At 47.4% G+C, this 22,684-nt stretch overlaps 1 protein-coding gene across 13 annotated transcripts in view; it reads left to right on the top strand.

Moving 5' to 3' along the window:
* The window catches only part of FHOD3 (formin homology 2 domain containing 3), a 456,486-nt gene that overhangs the window by 395,156 nt on the left and 38,646 nt on the right, over nucleotides 1-22,684 (top strand). For all 13 annotated transcript variants that reach the window (XM_032859586.1, XM_032859585.1, XM_032859591.1 and 10 more), the window contains 2 exons: nucleotides 3,134-4,014; nucleotides 13,659-13,817. In XM_032859586.1, the coding sequence (XP_032715477.1) occupies nucleotides 3,134-4,014; nucleotides 13,659-13,817 (1,040 nt within the window). The remainder of the gene's footprint in view (nucleotides 1-3,133; nucleotides 4,015-13,658; nucleotides 13,818-22,684) is intronic.

Below are 22,684 nucleotides of genomic sequence, written 5' to 3'. Positions count from 1 at the left end.
CATACACTACATAATGATGCAAGAAGACCTAAGTGAGTAAAGAGAGTAAGGGAGAAACCCAGCATTTAAAATATTCCGATTGTGTCCTTTTCCTTGTTGACAAAATAAGAAATTGCAACATTTCCCAGTACATGGAGAAAGAGAGAGACTCAGCCACCTTATGTGCTGCAGCTTGCTGACCTCAAAGCAGTCTTCCCATTTACAGGGCTGTCTGGCCAGTTGTGGGGACTCTAGGTACCCAGATTTTCCCATCATGTCCTCAAATGCCATCTTCTCCCTCTTTGATGGGGGTTGTCTCCTAAGTGTGTGCTTTGAAACACTTGTGAGAGGTTTCAAAAGCTCCTTGTTCTGGTTATTGGTCCTTTGGTGAGGTTAGGTCACTGCTGAACAGAGGACAAAGCTACAGAGGAAGGAGAGCACCAGGGGACCTTTGTGCCTCCCCAGTAATGCCTCCTGTAAGATCAAGGCAGGGCCCGGTGGGAGAGAACAGTGTCCCAGCATGTTTGATTGGGCCATTCTCCTTCGGTGGAACCAAAGCTCCTGATGTGCACGTGGGTGGCCTAGGCCCCTGCCATTCCCCAACACGAATAAAGGCCTTGGGTATACCATGGAACTCACATCCTGAATACCCGCCAGACAGCCCTGCTGGCCCTTAGGAAGCAAACTCAGAGGAGTAACTTTCCTGACCATTCATTGATTCATCCTCGAGGCTGGGAGTACAACAAGGAACAACAGCAACCACAAAACCCAATCCCTGCTCCTATAGAGTTTACATTCCAATGAAGAGGACAGTTTAACAAGTACTTATAATCATTCCAGTGGTAGGACAAAGGCAGCAATAAAATAAATAAGGAAAATGCGTGGAAGATGAGGCAGTACTCTTTTTTTCTTTTCTTTTCTTTTCTTTTTTTTTTTTTTTAGCTTATTTGACAGAGAGATCACAAGTAGGCAGAGAGGCAGATAGAGAGAGAGGGGGAAGCAGGTTCCCCGCTGAGCAGAGAGCCCAACGTGGGGCTCGATCCCAGGACCTTGAGATCATGACCTGAGCCAAAGGCAGAGGTTTAACCCACTGAGCCACCCAGGCACCCCTAAAGTACTCTTGTGATAAATGCTGGAAAGAGTGAAAAATGGCAATGGGGAGAGGGAGGGAGTGTTGCACAATTTTAAATAAGATAGTTGGGGAAGACTTCATCGAGAAGGTGCTATTTGAGCAAAGACCTAAAAGGAGGTTGAGAAACAAATTGTGTGGTTACATGGGTGCAGTTTGTCCTGGGATGGGCAAAGACCCTGAGGCCAGATCATGCCTGGTGAGGTCTAAGAATGTCAAGCAGCTACTATAGCTAAAGAGGTCCGGGTTTGTTTGTCAAGAAAATTAAGGTGGGTTCACACAGGGTTTGGGAATATTGAAAGGTCACTGGCTTTTTTCTTGGCGGAATGTGACAGTTTTAGAAGTCTTTGAGTAGAAAGATCTGATCGGATGTTTTAACACATGGCATTGCTGTCAAGAACTTACTCTAGAGGGACATGTGTGGAAGATGGGACCAGCGAGGGGACACCTCTGCAGTGTTGTAGGCAAGAAACCATGCTGCCTCAGACCAGGGCCATGGCAGGGCACGTGATGAAAGTGGGCAGATTCTGGATGTGACATGAAGATTTAGCTAACAGGACACCCTGCTGTGTTAGATGGTGTGCATAAAAGAACAGGAGGAGTCCAAGGACTGAGATTTTTGGAATCAGTCTCAAGATGGATGATGAAAGTTGTCATGTCTGAAACAGGAAAGGACTGCAGGAGAAGCAGGTTAAGAGGGGGGGCATGGATGAGGGCAGACATGGCACCTAAAGCCCGAAGACTGGATGGGATGGTAACTAAGTGTATCTTCTTAAAGGGCCAAGGACATTTAAAGGGTAAAGATAAGGAGGAACTGGCATGGGAGACGGAGAAAGAGCAGTCAGAGGAAAGGCAGTAGACCAGGTGAGTACAGTGTTCTAGAAGCCAAGTGAAGGCGTAAGGAGGGAGTGAGCTGCTGGGTCTAGTGCGGCACCAAAGTCTTCAACCACCTGAGAAGGGGCAGCTTTGACAGCTGCTGAGAGCAAAATCTTCGTTAGACAGAGTTCAAGAGAGAGAATAAGGAGAAAAATTGGAGCAGTGAGTGAAACAACTCTGATAAGCAGCTTTACTTGAAAGGAAAGGAGAAAAGTTGGATTATGGCTGGAGGGCTAAGTGGAGTTGAGTTTTGTTTGCTTTTTTAAGATGGGTGAAATTATATCATGTTACCAGGCGAGCAGGAAGGTCTAGTGGGCGGAGCATGGGAAATGCAGGACAGAGAACTGCTGGAATGGCTTCCAGAGGCGCACGTGGAGTGGTTGCCCCTGCTAAGGGGGGTGGTTTATCGGTAGTCACGGGAGGGAGGCTGTGGTTGGGGTTCAGGTGCAGGAGGGGAGAGGCAGGATGAGACCCTGCAAGATCTCCGCTGACTTCTTCTGTTGAGCTGCTGAACTAGAAGCAAGGCTATGCTGGTGTGCGGATGAGATGGTGGGGAGGTTAGAGGAGAGAGGGGAGTTGGGGAGAGTCCTCCAGAAGAGGTCGTGGATGAGGCTGCCAGGCAGGCTTAAGGGTTTCCTGAACACAGGTGACCACAGACTTAAGGTCTGACTGGTGACATGGTTGGTGCACTTCCCCAGGCACATGAGCTGTACTGACACAGATGTGGAAACAGACCTCACTCTCCAGCCTTCCCAACACCTGTCCTATGGTGGGAGAGGGAGTATCTTCCTTGCCTCTCCCTGCATCTAGTTAGGACAGAAGCCCCCTAGTTACCCATGGCTGGGTGGGTCTGGACCTGCTGTCCTGGGTAGGCAGGAAAATACTCTCCTGAGCCACGGTGGGAGATGAGAGCAGTGTCCTGCCTACAAGGGTCTTGCATCCTGGGGCAGGTCATTGAGACTCTGATGCAGCCTCTCTTCCTGGTTGGGAGCCTCCTGTGAGCTGGACCACCTTCCCCTTCAGTCGCTTTATTTCAGTGTCTTGTCTGAAGTCACTCTGTAAGGCCGCCCTATTCCCTAACTGGTTTCTCATGAGACTGAGACACCTGCCGCTTGCTCACTTTCTCTCCCTCCTCCTGTATGCTTTCAGGTTTGTGGTCCGCAGGTGTTCAGGATGCCGGTGTAAATGAACAGTGCGGCGACATCCTCACCAACAAACGCTTCATGCTGGACATGCTGTATGCCCATAACAGAAAACCCACGGATGACGAGGAGAAGGGGGAGGGCGAGAGCGGGAGGACTGAGCCGGGCGCCGAGGCGGTGGCCAGCCTGGCCAGCAGGATATCCACCCTGCAGGCCAACTCTCTGGCCCCGGATGACAGCGTCAGGAGGGTGGACGTTGGCTGTCTGGACAATCGGGGCAGCGTAAAAGCCTTCGCTGAGAAGTTCAATAGCGGGGACCTAGGGAGGGGCTCCGTCTCCCCTGACGCCGAGCCAAATGACAAGGTCCCCGAGAAAGCCTCCGCGCAGCCGAAGACGGAATCTGACTACATCTGGGACCAGCTCATGGCCAACCCGAGGGAGCTCCGAATCCAAGACATGGATTTCACCGACCTGGGGGAGGAGGACGACGTGGACGTCCTGGACGTGGACATGGGTCCCAGGGAGGCCCCGGGGCCGCCGCCCCCGCCCCCACCCACCTTTCTGGGTTTGCCGCCCCCGCCCCCACCGCCCCTGCTGGACAGCGTGCCTCCCCCTCCAGTCCCCGGTAATTTATTGGCTCCTCCTCCAGTATTCAACGCTCCTCAGGGCTTAGGGTGGCCCCACGTCCCCCGGGGTCAGCCGGCATTCACCAAGAAAAAGAAGACCATCCGTCTCTTCTGGAACGAAGTGCGGCCGTTCGAGTGGCCGTGTAAGAACAACCGACGTTGCCGAGAATTCCTGTGGTCGAAACTGGAACCCATCAAGGTGGACACGTCCAGGCTGGAGCACCTGTTTGAGTCTAAGTCGAAGGAACTGGCCGTCTCCAAGGTACCGCTGGCATCCCAAATGCTTCTTGATTTGCAGAGTTCTGCTGTTGGGTAGGAGTGAGAGGTCTGTGGTGTGTAAAAATCGCTTCGCAATGCTTTGGCTCCGTGGTAAAAGAGGCGGTTCGTGTAACAGTCTGACCTTTCAGAGACTAGTCTGTGCCCTGTGCTAGACACAAGCTACCGCGTGCAGGACCTTAACTCACTAAGGGAGAGGGCAGCCTCCTAACACCCTTAGGCAAAGTAGCTTTCAAAGAACCAAATCACCCAGAGGAAAAGGCAGAAAGAGTCGCCAGGGAGTATTGGCATAGCCCAACCATAGACACTGATGTCAACGAGAGGAAAGCAGTCTTGCCCATTTATCAAACGCACGGACTTTATCCCTGGGTCTGCTTACTCTTCCTTTGATTATAGTGGGTGCTGGTGGTGGTTGGAACCTCAGCTGGAACCACACAGTAATTTAGAGTCTGCAGATCTACCTGCGAGAATTTACTGCGAGTTAGTTTTAGCTGTGTGTGTTGTTGCATTTATCAGCGTTTGGGGTGAGTATAAAGCTACCTGAGCTGGGCTCCCCCACCTGCCAGTCGAGTACCAATTCTGAATCAAAAAGACTCAAAAATCCAATTCTGAATCAAAAAGATCAAATCAACTTCAGGATAAGAGTGCCCTTTAGACAGGGAGCCAGGGGACAGTGTCAGTGCCTGGGATGGCAGGGGTGGTGCTGGGGTGCTTGGGGGGGCATGGAGCAGGTAGGGCTGCTTTTCCTGAGTTGGCCTTTACCCTGGTGTCAATTTCTGCCCAGTCTCAGCAAGGATGTGAATCTAAACTATTCCAGCCTCAGGAATCCCGCCCCCCACCCCCCGGCCCTGAGTCAGAATGAAAGCTTCCTCCTGCTTATAAAGCCAAACAGCTAGGATCCAGCATAGCGAAGCTTGTCCTGTCAGTGCTCTCCTTGAGCCGAAAGTAGACCCCCTTTTGTCCTCTCTTGGAAATGACATTGAGTAAAGTGAGGTTGGGCACCCGCTCTGTGTGTCTGTGTCCTGACTTTGCCAGGACTGGGAACATGTGGTGCTGAGCCTCCCACACGCCCCCTTGAGTTCTTCCCGTGCAGTCCAGCATTTGGGACAAGACAGGCCTGGCTGGTTCTAACAGCAGTCTCTGGTGGCCCAGAGTTCCCCAGGGCCTGCTTTCACCACCCTCCAACCCACTGATCTAGTTGGCTGATCTCCCTTGGCCGCCACCTCCCACGTGGGCTCCTCTGGCTGGTGTGCCCTCTGTGCTTCCCCTGGGTGCTCAGCCCCTGTAGGTGGCTGGCCCTTGACTCGGGTGGGAGGAAGACAAGGGAGTAGCAGTTTGGCAGTGAAGTTACTTCTGACTTCATTTTTACAAAGGAAATAGCAAGATTAAAAGCTTCACAGAGAAAACCCCAAATGGGCAGTCCACTTGCTTCCCTCCTTCTCTTGGCTCTACTCTGGTTGGTGACAAGAGTCTGGTCAGTGCCTGCTCAGTAGCCCAAAGTTCCATTCTGGCTTGAAGCAGTTGGTGACCTCATAAAATACTTTATTGCCTGGCTGAAGGACAAATGTTTGCCTGGTTTTTATAAGGTGAGAGCATAAGAGAAACATAATAGTATATTGAAAAATTTACCAAATGGATTCAAGTATGTTCTTCCTTGGGACCTAGAAAGCCATACTTTGCTCTTTGGGTGGGGCCGGGGGTGGGGGCACAGATAAGAAATGTGAGCAGGAACTAATTCACAAATATCACAGAAGATGAAAATGCACATTAGGAATAAGATACATTACAGTGGAGAGTTGAATCCCTTAAGTGTAGGTTAGTAAAGCAGATATAACCAATTTTATTTCTGTTTCTAATTCTCTACTGTGATTTTCATAAAACACAGCTGTAAACAGCCACTTCCGAATTCTGGCTCATGAGACGTTCTTCATTAAACACAATAGCGAGCAACACAAATAAAATGGAATAGACTTTACAAGCCAGCACAGAACACAGGGAATTGGTTTGGGGTTTTGTCAGAAAACTTACACTAGACCAGAGTTCTGGAACATGCTCGTGACCATCCGGGTCGCCCCCAAAATAAAGACTCCTATTCCAGATCCAAGGCTGGGTGACCACTTAGTGGAAATAAGAACAGAAAATTATGCTTTTGTGTTTCCTTTCCAAATAGTTTTTGGAACTGGAGCCATTTTTCTCTCTCAGCATGAAATATATATAGATTTTTAGTAAGATGACTTTAATTATTTTCTGTGGAGAAAGGCAGAAATCTTGTGCTACATTTCATCATGTTGTGCTTCTATTGCTGGGCTAAGGTGTGGCAAGTCACAGAGGAGATCATAGGAGTGACCCCAGGGAAAGATGTCAGGGCAGAAAGCCCTGGAGGTAAGGAGAGATGCCCCTGTGGATCTGCCATCATCCTGAGGAAGCCCCAGGAAGTGGTCTTCAACCCATGTGCCCAATCAAGAGTAGCAAAGCCCCTCCTGCTCCCAAAAGGCAATTTTTAGATCCTAAGTTACAGACAGACCCAGACTTGTGTGGAGTGGAAGAGGAAACAGAAGGAAGGAAGAGACTTGGTCTCCCCTTCTGGGGACTCCCTCCTGTCTTAATCCCTTGGTCTCATTAGGTTTATCATGGGGAGGGAGCTCCAAAATGGGTTTGAAGAAATTTTTTCAACTTTATTTACCCTGGCATTTTAAAGTAGATCAGATACAATTAGCAGGGACTTGTTAAGAAAATTCAGAGAATGATGATTTATTTGGTCTGGGGTGAGCCCCAGCCTGGGTTATTTTTAAAAGCTCCCTAGGGACTCAACCAAAGTTGCACCCCACTGATTTAAAGCGAAAAATCAGATACCAGTGAGGAGGGCGTTGATCCCACCTCCCCGCCCCAATACACACACACCACCATTCTCCATGTTGACTCCCCCACCCCCTACCCCATTCAGTTTTATTCTCTTGGGAAGAGAGTCAAGTTTTCCTACCCTGTTCAGGACATATGGAAAAGCTATTTTATCTAACGTCATGCTCAGAGAAAACCCGACATTGGGACTTCAGTGGGCTGGCCATACATCCCGTGTGTCCAGGTTAGCCCAGGTGTGTCTCTGTTGTCCTGGTGTGAGTATTAAGAGCTCTTCCTTGCTCTCCAGGGGTGTCCTGGTTTGGGTAATACACATACTCCATTCCCATGGGAAATGCAGCTGTTTTGCAGCTGGTCTTAGCTTCAGATGACTGCTGCAGAAGAACTGGGAAAATAATACTTTTTTTTCCTAAAACTTCATGATAAGGCAAGCCTATTCTGGCAAGTTCCTCAGAAACTCCATTCCTAACTATGGGATTTTCAGCTTTTATTTAGACATAGTTGGGTGATGTTGTTGCCTTAATGCTCACCCATGTGTATCGGTCTCCCTTGTTACAGGACTTAGGAAAATTTCACAATTGTCCCATCTTTATGACATCTGTATCGTGGCCTCATTGTCATTGTCACTTTCTCAACAGACAGTTTTGAAAATATCCTCTGGCGTCACTCTTTTGGCAGTTAGTGGGGAGTGAGGAGGAATGATTTATCATCGTGGAGCCCATGCTTTGCTGAGCCAGACCAGGGTTTGTGACAGCGAAGCAGAGAAGCATTTTGAGAGGTTGTGCATTTCTTGGGAGTGCTCTCCAGCTTAGGGCTATTCATCTAATAAATCACATCCTGAATGCAGTTCCTATGTTCAGTCACAGTACCATGGGGTGACAGGTTCTGTACACCGAAGATCCATTCTTTAAAGGTTGCATCCTTTATTTCTAGTGAAATCAGTCTTTAAAAACTCAAAGGAGTGACTCTTCATGGTAGCATTAGGCAACTGGAAACCACGCTGTTTACCTGCCCAGATTGCATACCTCCACACCTGTCCCCTTCCCCCCATGCTTTTCATTTCATATTTGCCCCTCATGAGGAATTTTCTGCCTTCAGTGGAGCCCTACTCTGGACCTTGGTCCTCCTTATCATGGTATGCCACAGTCAGAAGCCCCAGGACTGTGTGGAGAGGAGGAACCAGATTGTCTGTTTTATTTCCAAGAGCCTCACCCATGATGTAGTTGCGTGATGTTAGCTGTGGCAGAATGTGTGGCCATGTCTTCAGGGGTCAGCTGCACCCAACCCCAGAGCCTCCCATGCTGTGGAAAGACTGTTTTTTTCTCTGTAGCTGTCCGCTTAGCTCCCTGTCCTGGGATGTGAACTTGGCATTTGTTGGGTATGTCAGTCTCACTGTAATGTTGATAAAAACTTCCTGCATTGTCTGTAGCTGTCAGTACTTTATCCTGCATCATTCATAAAAATGGCAGGATCGGTCCTTGTTATATTTTAGAATGGACAGGAGGACCCTGTTACTCTTGTTCTATTTTAAGAAATGTCCTCTTATCTCTTGCCTTTTGGTTCCTATTTTTAAATTGCATTCCTCTTGAAAGAATACCTTTCTACTCAACATTCCTGTCTCAAAAGTCGAAATCAATAACTCTGATTGCATGAGAGATCATTTAACGTCTATGACCCGTTATGCCCTGCTCCAGATCAAGGAGATCAGACTCTCAGAGGATAGAACCCAGGCATTACTGATGTTTAGAAGTCACTGAAGAATCTTTGTGTACCCACAGTTGGTAAAGCATTGGTCTAAAAAAAACTACATTTTCTGGTTTTCCTTCAGAAAGTGTCTGTAGATCTATCAGGCCTATTTCCTCCTCAGTTACATGATGTTGAATTTCTCCCAGCTAGTGATAGTGACTAAATGTTTACCCATTCTGCCATCAGTCATGGAGGCAGCCATGTCTGCTGGAAAAGGAGACTCTCCTGTACCTCCTCCAGAATATCCCTTTGTGTTAGTCCTGGAGACTAGTCTGTTAGCTTCCGAAGGGAATTTGGCATGTGGAAATCACCATAATATTCTTTGTTAAAAACAGAATCCGTGATGTTCTCTACATTCTTTTTTGCAAAATCTTTAGTACCCCTGAAGGTGCACTCATTTTCTGGGATTCAATGTGCCTGGAGGTCTGCACAGATTCTGATGAACACCCATGAGCTATTTTCACTCATTGACAAAGCCCCATGCAAGTTGATCATGTCCCCAGCAAGCAGCTCCGTGAGCTACATTGACTATGGAGTCTCTACCCTTTCCTCTGGAACTGTCACTCTTCAGAGTGGGGACACTGATCTGATCTGACAGTCCTATTTATGTAGGTGCCTTTGATCAATAAACGTGGTAGATGCATTAGGCATGAAAAATATACATTGGTAGACCACATGTTTTTAAGATGTCAATAGAGTAAAAACAATAAAAAGAACCACTATTGGTGAAATAGGTAAGAGATCATTTTAAAAAGCACTACGTTCTGGGATGCCTGGGTGGCTCAGTCAGTTAAGCATTTGCCTCAGTTAAGTCATGATCCCAGGGTCCTGAGATCAAGTCCCGAGTCAGGCTCCTCGCTCAGTTGGGGAAGCCTGCTTCAGCCTTTGCCCTTTGTCCACTGCTTCCTCTGCTTGCTCTCGTGCTCTCTCTCTCTCTCTTTCTCTCTCTGAACAAGAAATAAACAAAACCTTAAAAAAAAAGGAAGCATTGTGTTCTAGGCATTGTCATAAGGACTTTATATGTATTAATACCAGTAATACTATTCTGATAGTTCTGGCAAATGCTTCTGTAGTGCCCACCATAAGGTAGGCATTATTCTTGCTGCTCTACATCCTTTGTCTCATTTATTCTCATAGCAAACCTTGTGATATATGTGCCAGAGAGGAAACTGAAGGTCAGAGAGGTCCAGTGACTTGTCAAAGTCACACAGTCACGAGTGGTCAGATGCCAGATGAAGCTACTTTTAGGGCTCCCAAGTCTGTCCATGTGATGTTTGGATTCCATTTTATTTCTATTTCTTGATAAAAGGTCATCATCTTAGGAGAGTTCTGTCTCCCACCTCCCAAATCTCAAGAACTCTCAGGGAGGAAAGGATTGCTGGAAGGAGGCTCCTGGGTGTCCAGGCTCTGGGGACAGTGTGCTAGACTAGGACTTGGCAGAAAGTGAAAACAGGAACAGCAGACTCTGGGGTGAGTGGTAGCGAGGCAGGGTAGGGAAACCACTGTGGAGCTGTCTCCGAACGTGCCACTTCTCCAAATATGTCCTGAAGTATTCAGGGGAAAATAGGAACTTCTTTAAGGGGTATGGAGTACCCCAGGAAGAAGCCAGGCTCTGCTTTGCTTCCAGAAAGCCTGGTTTACCTGAACTCTTGAGCAGAACCAGGCAGTAATGCTTAGCATCTAAGAGAGCACCACCTTTGGAACTCCAACTATCAGGCATCCTCTAGCATGCCAACAGTTGCCTTTCCAGAAATACTGTCTCTGGGGAAATGCTTCAGCCTTGGATGCCATGTAGGGCTTGTGTTTGTTTTTGTTACTGCTTCAGCCAAGAAGATTGCAGGGGCGGGTGGAAGGAGCGCAGTATAGATGGCCAAACTGGTAAGAGAAGAGGTTACTCTCCATGAAAAGAGATCCTGTCAAGGCAAGGAGAGACCTTTTGGAAGGGGTAGGAAGGAGGTCTCTAAAGCAATTCAACTCCCTTTTTCCAAGCTGTGCAAGACGACTTAAGTTCCGGCTTCCAGGAAAAGGTTTCATATGGGCAGCCCCCAAGGCCATAAGGGTTTCTGAGAGGCATAGAGGAGGTCATCAGTTTAAGTGGTTGTTGTTAGCTGCTAAGGCATGGGGGAGGGCTCTGACCATTCCCGGTAGTCCCCAATTCACCTAGTTGTCAGCTTTCTGGGTTGAGGTCTGCTCTCTGGAACCAATCTGTTCTAAGATGCAGAGTCCTGCAAACAGGTACTCTGTCACAGGACCATGTGAAGGACATTGTGAAGGTCACTCTTGCTGTTCTGGAGCTTTGACCACAGAAAGACAATTGAGATGGCTCAGACTCGATGACTACTGATCCTGAGACACGGACATGTGCTCCCGGGCACAGAGAACTTTGGCTCACCCTTGAAGTTGCTGCTCTAGGTTATTGTGGGAGGGAAGGAGAGAGTCAGAGATCCCCACTTGACCCCTTCTTTGTCTTGGGCAGAATGGACCCCGGGGCTCTTGCATGCTCAGCAGAGCCCAGTGAAGTCTGTTTTAATTTTGGAAGAAGAGCATTTAAAACACCTCTTGGATAAAATTCAGAGATTGAAAACTTCAATTTCAGATATTACTTTAATTCTTATTCTTTCCTTCACCAAGTGGGTCGAAGGGCTCTGAAAACACGTGGAGTCATCTTTGGGGCCAGCTCTCCCTGTCATTTCAGGATGCTCGGCGGCTCTGCTGCTCCCTGACTCATAGGGGAGTGTGTGGGCGTGTCCACTGGTGTAAACTGAGTTCTGTTAGGAATGGGAACCAGGACGTGTCCGGCTCAGAACCATCGCATAGGTGTCTGTCGGTGGTTTGCCATACATGAATGCTGACTGAGGGGGAGAGACTGAAATCTGAGTGGTGCTTCTCTCTCAAGCTGTTTGCCATGGGGCTGTGTCTCCTCCAAGGGGGCATCTTTTTCTCATTTGCACATAGGCTGGGTTGGGCTGAGTCTGCTCATGCATCTTTCCAGGCTCTTGGAGTGAGAGGGGCTATATAGATGAGGGGCCAAGGGCCAGTGATTCCAGGGAATCCCTGCCTTCCAGGAATGCCTCCTGTCCTGGAGCCTGGCTGTAGGTACTTGTTTCTCCTGCCATGCCTGCTTTCCTCCTCATGTGGCACCAGTTCCTCCTGCTCACAGGATGTCTACCGTGGGTCTCCAGGCCTCTTGTCCTGGCATCCCTCTTCGTTGCCTCTACTCAGCATTTTGCCAAATCTTCTCTCGTTCCTTCTTTGCTTTCCACACACAAAATATTATCTTAAATTCAAAACTGAATTTCAGGGGCTCCTGATAAGCTTCCGTGATTAAATACATAGAAGATCAGTTTGCCCTGTGGAGTGGGAATGCTTCTGCACCACATGTCCCTGGGCCTTCAAAACTGATCACACCCACAAGAATTGTTCCCCCTGGCCACCAGGCCCCAGAACAGCTGGGATGCTTTCAGTTCTTTTCTTCATGAGGAAATTTTAATTTATCCCCAAATGCATATTTAGGGATTTAAAATAGAATTTTAGCAATTGAGTTGGGAAGGGCTCAGGAGGACGTAAGGAACCACAGCCCATTTCTCCTTGCCAGGTTCCAGCCTCCAGTGTTAGAGCAAGCCAGCTTCTCCAGAGAGCTCAGCCGCTCGCCGGCTCGGCCAGTCGGAAGGGCCTCGGCACAGCCGACCGACCGTCAGCAGCGTCAGCTGCGTCGCTGTGGCCCACGTGCCGCAGACTGGAGCAGCTGGCTCCTGAGGTCCCCGGCCTATGGCCCTCGACCCTCCAGCTTCATCTCTGGCGGTTCCCAACAAGCTAGACAAAGCCTCTTCTTCGCTCCTGATCTCCACTCCCTGGTTCCCGGCTCCGTCCTAGACATTGTTTAGGGCCCAGCTCAAGTGTCAGCCCCTCCAGACCTGACCCCCTCCTCCCCCAGGTGAGGTAGTTACCCCACTGCTGAGAGCTTTCCCATGGGGAGCACACTGGCCATCATGCTGAACAGGTCTTTGCCTTCAGGAGATGCACTGTGCCTTATTCATCATTGTCGTCCTGGGCGTGTTACATACCTGAAAACAGGCATCCTCCTGGCTCTGTTTGTCTCAGGGGAAATCTGAGCATGAACAGGTGCCTGCTGAGCCGGATCCCTTCCCTTGCCCCCATTACCACCCACCCCTAACTTCTGGAAAGCTGAGAGGGAGAGTATGGAGGGCCTAGTCATCTCGGCCCCGGCACTTGTTGCTTTACCACCTCACAGACTTGTTAGGCTCTCGTCATGTGCTAGCCCAGGGCCCACCCTCCCCCGCCCAGGGAGCACCCAGGTCAGCAGGGGAGCCATACACATGAGGGCTTCGTGAGGACACCTGTCCCCTCTTTGGCCTCTGTGCCCATTCACCCCTCATTCTTCTTGAGCAGGTTCCCTTTGTTTTCCCTTCCTTGGGAAACCAGTGGGCAGCCACCTCTTGTCTAAGTTTGGCAGGTGCTCTGTAGGTGGGGGCACAGGAGGTTGAAATGGTGGGAAGACTCTTGAGATGACGCATCTAGGATGCAGAGGGGCTGACTGGCCAACGATGCTGGATTCTCATCACTCTTCTCCGCATGTATACTGATGGTCTCCACCTCTGGGCTCAGACCATGTGTGCTAGGGCCAACCAAGGCACATTCCGACACCTTGCAGCCTGCAGGAAAGGAGTGCTGAGAGGTTTTAGTTTTGTTTCCACTGTTTCTGTGGAAAAAAACAGGTTTTTTTTTTCTTGCCAAATATCACATTTTTCCCAATTGAAGGAAAATCAATTTTATTTTGTAATGTGTCTGACTCGCGAAGTTCCATTGCTGACCCATGCTTGGCGGCTTCTCAGAGCTAATCCTTGATCTCTTTCTTCTGTGCTGAGCAGTAGCCAGTCCTTTCCTGAGCTGAATCGGGGCCATTTGTTTTCATCTCTAAATAAGTAGTGAGTTTGCTTTTAATAATGAAACACAGAAAAGACTGAAGATGACGCATTAATCTTGGATTCTCCTTATTTTATCACCAAGAAAACTGCTGCAGATGGAAAAAGGCAGGAGGTCATCGTCTTGGACCCCAAGAGGAGCAATGCCATTAATATTGGTCTGACAGTGCTGCCCCCTCCAAGAACGATTAAGATAGCCATTTTGAATTTTGATGAATATGCCTTAAACAAAGAAGGAATTGAGGTAAGAGAAGTTTTATGAAGCATTATTCGTGTTCTGTTAACGTGTCCCATATGTAAAGCATTACTGTGTCCAATATGACTTTCTCCACAGGGTGGCTTGCCATTTTTCTGTTTCAGCCAGACTCTGAAAAATGTTAAAAATTCTCACTTTTTTGTTTTGTTTTGTTTTTTTGTTTTTTAAAGTTCTGGGTCGTGGGGGAAGCCCCACTTGGCCTGTGAAGTTCAGTGAGCCTCACTCTCTGGTTCGCTTACTGCCTGCCTTCTGACCATGCTTCCACCTCAGCGTGGAAGAAGAGAGGACAGCTTTCTGCGGGGACTGGTGGGGGCTTCTTTCATGTCATTTCCGACCAAACATGCTGAACGAACAGTTTCACGAGTAGGGCTTTCGGTGTGTGCTCACCTCCTGGTGAATGACTTTGGTTCTCTCTTGGTGCTCATTGGGATATGTAGAGCTAGTTTGTGGGTTGATAAGCTGGAGAAGCCATGCCACCTGCGCCATTAGCTGTTGCTGGAGAGAGAGGGTCACTGGCCTGGACCACATGGCCTGCCGGACTCAGTGCTCTTCTGCCATGCCCCATTCTGTGTCCACCATGGGCTGCGTGTGGCAAGTTAAATCTCCTCTTCTAATAATGAAGAGTGAGTGGGGCAAGTGGCCCATCACATAGGCTCCTCCGGATAGGCAGTATAGCCTGGGGCTCACTGGGTTGTCGTGGGGATGTGAGGACACTGCTTTGTGGTGTTGGGTGACACCCACTCAATCCTTCCTGTTGGCAAGGAGGCTGGGATCCCTTTAAAGCCTTCCCATAGTTGGGGTTCATTCATGTGCAGGGTTCTCTGAGGGACTGGAGAATGGGCAGGACCAGTGAAGACTGGCTGCAGAGGGAGAGCAAGCCCCTCAGAGAGGAAGGGCCCAGGACCATGGTGCAAGGCTCGTCCATGGCCCCAAGTGTGGGAAGGAGCAGTGGGGCCCATGGGACTAAGTGGGTCTGAACCCAGCAGGCATCCCTCTGTACTTGGAAAGAAGAGGCCCCCGTAGGAAAAACTGTGCTCCTAGAGCCTTATCCTGGGTTAGTAGTGTCCCTTCAAAATACATGTCCTTCCACAAGCTCAGAATGTGACCTTATTTGGAAATAGGGTCTTGGCAGAGGCAATCAAGATAATGTCATGTTCAATTAGGGTTGGCCCTACTGCAGGAACTAATGTCCATATAAGAAGAGGGAAGTTTGGGCAGAGAAACAGAGAGGGGAGTGCCATCCTGTGAAGACCAGAACACAGGGACACACACAGAACAGACTGCCATCGATGACTGAGGTAGAGATGGGAGGTGATGCGTTTAGAAGCCAAGGGACACCAAGGATTGCCTGTAACTCCAGAAGCTAGGAAGAGGTGAGGGGAGCCTTCGGAGAGACACCACCCTGCGGACACCGTGATGTCGGATTTGTAGTCTCTCAAACTGAGAGAATTCTGTTGTTTTAACCACCCGGCTTTGTAGTCCTCTGGCAACACTAGAAAACCACTGTGAGGTCTGAACTGCTCAACTCTGAGAAACACACACACACACACACACACACACACACACGCTGTTCCAGGAGCCGGGCACAAGGAGGAGCATGCATCTGCTTTCTGCTTGGAAAGGAAATTGAGCCCCAAGCCCTGGAGTTCAGCCAGGCAGCCGAGCAGGGGAATCTGCCTAGGTGGGCAGCTGAGGAGTGCGAGCATGTGGCCGACTGAGGCAGGAGAGAGCCGGTGACAGCAGGCAGGTACAGAAAGGAACACTGAGGCAGCTGCTGGACAGTGAGAAGGCAGAAGGCCAGGCCTCAGTGTGAGGCAGTCCCTCTCTGGGGCCCCCACAGAAGTGAGGAAAGAGAAGAGCATTGGCTGGTCCCTAGGCAGGTGGGAGCTGCCAGCTGAAAGAACCCAGTGCAACGTGTCTTTCATCAGGACGAGCTACGTGGTAGGGCCTAGCACACGTGCCAGCCGTCCTGCTTAGCAGTGTCCTTTGGAGACTGCAAAAGCTTCAGATTCATACAAAGAGAGGCTTCAAATGCAGCCAGAGCCAGCCTGATGGAAAGGGAAAATGACCTCTTCCCCTGTTACAAATATTTCCCTTTCTTGTCATGAGAACTTGAAAGTCTGTCAGGAAAGACTGATTCCTTTGGGTTTTGCCTTTGTTCTTTCCTGAAATGTAGCTCTGTGGGTAGGGAAAGTTTCAGATACAATAAGTTACTTCGATTTTAGAAGAACGCAGATTACTTTTTTTTCCTGATTGGTTTCCAGTGAGGACCTTTTCGATCCAGGAAGGAGCAATGATAACAATAGTAGTGCCGCTGAGGGCTAGGGAGCAACAACGTGGCACTAAACGTGACTCCCATGGCTTTCTTCCTGTGGGCCAGGTGCAGGCCAGGTGCTCTACACAGATGCTCGTGAGGTACAACTATTAGGTTCCCCATCTTGAAGATGAGGAGAGAGAGTCCCAGTTTCAGTCAGGGCCCAGGCTCATATGACAAAAAGAACAAGTGGGAATCTGAAAGGTTAGGGAGAAGACTCCTGAGGCCCTCCTGAGGCCTCACAGCGCCACCTGCAGGGCGCCCCCTGGAGGTAGCCGATGTGCGTAATGGTTACAGCGGGAGAACGCAGCCATAGAACCACTGCTGAACCCTTCCTGGGCATTCGTTGTGTCCTGAATGCTCAGCCAGTGCACCCTGCGCACAACACCGGGGGGGGGGGGGGGGGGCGCGGCACATTTTTTTTTTTTTTAATCACAGTGTTTATCTAAACAGGGTTTCTCAACTGTGTCACTACTGACATTCTGGATTAGATGGTTGTTGTCCCCTATGTTGTAGGATGGTTAGCAGCATCCCTGGCCTCCACCCAAGGAGGCCAGTGGTACCTTCCCAGTGGTGACAACCAAATACATTTCCAGCTTTGTCAGAAGTGCCCTGGGAACAAAAATCCCTGTGAGAATACCCAATCTGAAGGCTGCCCATGTGAATCCAGGGACCGTGTCTATTTTTCTTTTTCTTTCTTCCTTTCTTTCTTTCTTTTTCTTTTTTTTTTTTAGATTTTATGTATTTATTTGAAAGACAGCGAGAACACAAGCGGGGAGGAGGGGTAGAGGGAGAAGCAGACTCCCTGCTGAGTAGGGAGTCTGGCCAATCAGGGCTCAATCCTAGGACCCTGAGACCATGACCTGAGCCACCCAGGCACCCCCAGGGACCATGTATATTTTTCAGTTCTGGTCTGTCATGCTGAAGAGTCCAGTGGAAACTGGACACACTCATTGGTCACCTGCCACCTCTGGTCATTGAGCTCCCAGACCTGAGGGGGCATAACTGGTCTAGATCCATGTCCTGAGCCACTACCCAGAACTCACTCTCTAGGCTTGTTGTTCAAGAGCTAAGTCAGGACTGAGAAGAGATGGAAGTTGTGTACTTACAGATCTTTGCTAATAAGATTTCCAGCTAATGCCCGAAGGGCCTTTTGCCAAACAAGCTGTCTGCTTCTTGGACACAGGCACTGTAGCATGGTACCATGGCTTAAAGGGGCCATTTGAAACCTCTGTGTACCAAATGTGATTACGAAGGATTAAATTACATCCTGTGGCTTTGCTTAGCAACCCAGTGATATGTATCTGGCTTTGTCACGAAAACCTGAGAGAGTGCTTAACTAACTTCATTAAGGAAGTAATCTTTCGTAAGAGCATTAAACTTTAGAGCACATTTCGGGTCCATCTCTAAGTAGTATTCATGGTATTTTTCCAAATAAAGCATGCCGTCAGCTTATCATAAATGAAGTATGAAGGGTTTTCCTCTTTTTCTCTTGCTTTTCTAACTTCTGTTGTAGGTATCTACAGAGGGTAGTACAAGTGGTCGGCCCCAAATGGCACTCACCTTGACTCACTTTGGTTGCCAGGGCTGCCAGCTTCCTAGGAACCAAAAGTCCCTTCAGCCACATACACAAAACCAGAGCACATTTTCAGGCCATGTGTGCTGTGTCTCCCCTGTTCGAGTGGGCGCTGGACACACGGATGAGCCCAGGCCTAGGAGCCGTGGTCACTCAGCCAGGCCAGGGAACTAGAATGTCCCTGTAGCTGGGTGCCTTAGCCACACGGTGGTTCTGCCTTTCTGGCTGAATAGCCACAGGTCATGGAAACGGTGCTGGGAAAGTAGGAGGAGCCCCCTTGGTGGCTCTCCAGCTCTGCCTCGGCTGATCGAGCTGACCTTCAAGCAAAGCACTTGACCTGCAAATTTGATGCGACCACTTCTGCCCCACATGCCTCACTGAGGAGTCACAAAAATGAAGGAAAAGATAATCAAGATACCTTGAGAAGAAAGGGAAGAAATCCCTGCAGGAGAATAAGTGCATGAATAGAGAACCATTGACTCCTGAGGTTATGTGGGTTGTACACAGACCAGCCCTAGCCCTAAGGGCCCCAGCTTTCTGTTGTCCCCAAAATCCCCAGGCTAGATTCTCATCCAGAGCTCTAGCCAGGTTCTTCTTGAAACTCATGGGGCAGAACAGGTCCTCATGATAGTCTTATCTGCAGGTGAATGACATGGCCAAGCCCAAAAGCCTTTGGGTTCGTAAAAAATGAGACCGCTCTAGTCTTCTCTGGACTCCAGTTTTGAGATAACCAAGCAAGGTAGACTTAGAGTGATGCTGGCAGGATACCGTCTGGGAGAAAGCAAAAAAAAAAGAAAACAGACATGGAGATTATTACGTAGTGGTTTTGTTTGATGTCTTTTTCCCTGTGAAACCAAATGGTGACCATAAAATCATCAGTAAATTCACAGAAATGGTAGAAGAACGAATTAAAGGTACCTCTTCCCACTCAGCCCTTGTCAACTGCTCCTTGAAAGGGCTATCGTCTCACCAAAGGTGGCTTCAACCCACCGTTTCCCCCTCTTACGGCTATTTTTATTGCCAGGGATGTATAAAAAAAATAAAGTGAAATAAACAGATGGCAACCTCATAAATCTTCAGTGGTGAACAAATGGTTTAAATTAGTCAGAGAAGTAAAAAACAAAAGTAAGAGTGTGTGATTACTTTCCCAAAGGAAAGAAACAGCTAAAGTCATTGCAGGAAAATGCCTTCTGAGGAAGGGGGGAAAGGTGTTGACAATTTTTTGTTTTGGAATTCTCGTACATGCTTCAAGCAATTTAAGCAGTAAGAAAATTAAAATACAGATTCAGCTCTTGCTTTGAAGGCTGGTTCAGTTCAGATCCTGGATGTTTTTAAAGGGGTGACATCTGCTCGGATTGTTTTGGTTATTTTTTAACACCATCTGTGTGGACAGGTGGGAGCGAGAGCATTGTTGCCTTCTGTGTGCCTGGATGCTCAGATTCCGCCCACACCGTCTCAGTGTTAAGGCCACAGTGAAGGGAATGGTGGCTCCCTTCTGCAGGGTCACCATGACCAAAGCATGGGACACGTGTCTTCAGTGCAGTCTGACACCACTGGCTTCTAAGAAACTATAGAGATGACCAGCCCTGGGAACTCTCAGCAGACCCAGGATGCCAGGCACCCCACCCAGACAGATCCCAAATCAGTCATATGCATGTTTGCATGGATTAAGCTGTCTTGTTCAGTTTTTTAATTTTATTTTTAATTTTTTTGCATCAACATAAAGGCAAACTGACTTGTTTTGGTTCTAGGACTTTTAAGGTCTATAAAATCATGTAGTGACCCCTGTAGTCAGGATTCAGATCCATCCTGTGTCCCAGAACAGGTCTTACACTAGCTCTTTCTAGTCATACCCATTCACCCACCTGTAGCCTCTGGTGACCACTGATCTCTTCCATGACTATGGTTTTGTCTTTTCGAGAATGTCACGTAAATGGAACCATGCAGTGTAACCTTTTGAGAGTGGCTGCTTTCACTCAGCATAATGGATGATTTGAGATTCATCCAAGTTGTTCTGTGTAGCTAGAGTTGGTCCCTTTTCTATTGCTGAGCACCGCTGCATTACAAGGAGGTACCATGGTTGGTCTGTTCATCTGTCCAAGGATCATGTAGCTTGGCCTGGTTTTTGGCACTTGTGAATAAAGCTGCTACAGACACATACGGGTTTTTATGTGAACATTAGTTTTCATTGTTGTGGGGTCAACAGCTACAAATGGAATTGCTGGGTCATATGGTAAATCTGTGCTTAATGGGTTTGAGGAACTATAGTTTAGTCTTTGTTCTCTTCACAGTGTCTTTCACATAGGAAAAGGTTTTTAACTTGGATGAAGTTCAATTTCTCAACCTATTCATTTTTGCCATTGTGTCTAAGAGTTCATTGCCCTTAACATGGGTCACAAAAACTTCCTTCTGTGTTTCCTTTTAAAAGTTTTGGACTGTTACCTTTGACTTTGAGATCTGTGATCCCTTTTGAGTTAATTTATGTGCAACATTTAAGGTTTAAGATTCCTTTTTTTTTTTTTTTTGCATATGGATTCCAGTTCCAACACCACTTGTTGAAAATACTATCCTTTCACTAGTGAACTGTCTTTGCACCTTGGTCAAACTCACAGGGCTGTATTTGTGTCTTCTGTTTCCAGACTCCTTGTATTGTCCCACTGATCCGTGTGTGTTTCCCATGCCTGTGTCACACTGTCTTGTTCCTGTAGCTGTTTAGTAGACCTTACCCATTCCCAAATGTTTTTGGTTCATCTGTTTTGCCATTTAACTTTCTATTTTATTTTAATAAGAAATGTGAATCCTTTTTTAAATTTAAAGACTTTCTTTGACAGATAGAGATCATAAGTAGGCATAGAGGCAGGCAGAGAGAGAGGGGGAAGCAGGCTCCCCGCTGAGCAGAGAGGCCGACACGGGGCTCGATCCCAGGATCCTGAGATCATGACCTGAGCCAAAAGCAGAGGCTTTAACCCATGGAGCCACCCAGGTGCCCTGCCATATAACTTTTTAGAACCAGCTTGTCTATATCCATGAAAAATCCATGATGGTGTTTCTATTGGAATTTAGTTAGATTTATAGATCAGTTTAGGGAAAATTAATCTTGAATATATTGAACCTTTCAATCTGGGAGCATGGTATATATCCCATTTATTTAGGTTGTCTCTGATCGCTTTCACGAGCATTTTTACCTTCCAGCATACAGATCCTGCATATGATTTGTTAGATTTATTCTTAAATATTTCATTATAAGTAGTACTTTTTAAAAAAAATTCAGTTTGTAACTATTTACTATCAATATAGAAATAAAATGGTTTTAATGTATTAATGTTAAATCATATGACATTGTTAAACTCAGTTTTAAAACTTTTTGTAGATTCCTCAAAATTTTTTACATAGACAATTATGCTGTCTATAATAGACATAGTTTTGCTTTTTCCTTTCTGATTTGTAAGTCTTTTTAAGTTTTATAAACCCTGTCTTGTTCCCAATCTTAAAAAGGAAAGTATTCAGTCTGTCACCATTAAGCATGATATGAGCTGTTGGTTTTTCATAAATGTCAATTATCAGGTGGAGGAGATTTCTTCTATTGCTGGGTTGCTGAGGGTTTTTTTTATTATTGATGGATGTTGAATTTTATAAAAAATATTTCTTCATCAATTGACATTATTAAAAAGATTATGTATTTGAGAGGAGGATGGTGAGAGAGACTGAGAGAGAGAATCTCAAGGAGACTCCCCACTGAGCGCAGAGCCTGATGCAGGGCACAATCCCACAACCCTGAGATCATGACCTGAGCCAAAATCAAGAGCCAGATGCTTAACCAACTGAGCCATCCAGGCGCCCCATCAATTGACATCATTATGTGAATGTTCTTATTCACATCATTAATATGATAGATTAATGGCAGTGATTTTTTTTTGTACTGAACCAACCTTGTGGTTGTTATTTTTAATGTTACTTTATAAAGTATAGCAAAGTTTATATAACTTAATATATTGACATTTACATATTTAAAATAGTTTGGTTCAGGATTTTACATCTAGGTTCATCAGGGGTGTTGGTCTATAGTCTATAGTTTTCTTGTAATATCTTTATCTAGAGATTCTGATCTTATAAAAAGGAAGGAAGGAAGGAAGGAGAAATAAATAAATTAATAAATTAGAATATTCTTCTCCCACTTGCTTGGATTCAGGCCAAGCAAGTTGGCTTGGCCTGAGCTGCCTTTTTGGGGCCGTGGTTCCAGTGTCAGCTCAGTTTTCAATGTCTTTGATATGACATTTAAGGTCAGATTCACACCTAAACAGCTCAGGGATGATTCCAGAACTTCTTAAACAACACATTGCACTTGCTTTGCCAGGCTCTTCATTTTCCCTGACCTCCCAATACTTTCTAGCTCCCTGGGGCTTTCTTTTTTGGTTATCCAGCTAAAAGCTGGTGCTTGGTCACCTCACTTTGCCATGTATTTCCTGTGACGGTGCCCATGTCTGGGGCCAAGTGAAGGGATGACAACATGTGCCTAGGTAACATGTGCCCACCACATGGGATTGCCTTCTACCAAGGAGAACTCCACCTGTTACTACCTTGTACAAAAATTAAAAAGAACAAAGTAAAGCAAACGCGTACATTCTTTATTGTCTTTTTTCAATTTTTTTTAATTGAAAGGAAGTGACAGAACCAATTTGGGACCGAAAAGGAAGGAGTAGACCAACTGGAGAACAATAAAACCTTGAGCTTTACCCTGACTACTCCCTTAGTCTGGCCCTAATGGGGCCATAGCCTCACTGATTGGAGGGGAAGGTACCCTCCCAGAGTTGTAGGGGACTGCCAGCCCCTGCTGTCACTGTTGTCACTACTAGGAGATCCTTTTCCCATTCTTCAAGTCAGCACTAGAGGATTCCACTGGAGCTCTCTGTCTGCACCTGCTACCCAGTCCAGGTTTGGGGTTACCTGAGCTCAGAACAAGAGGTC

Source organism: Lontra canadensis, unplaced genomic scaffold (assembly GCF_010015895.1).
Source record: "Lontra canadensis isolate GAN:19392208 unplaced genomic scaffold, GSC_riverotter_1.0 scaffold17, whole genome shotgun sequence".
Lineage (NCBI taxonomy): Eukaryota > Metazoa > Chordata > Mammalia > Carnivora > Mustelidae > Lontra > Lontra canadensis.
This window is presented reverse-complemented; position numbering and strand designations above follow the sequence as displayed.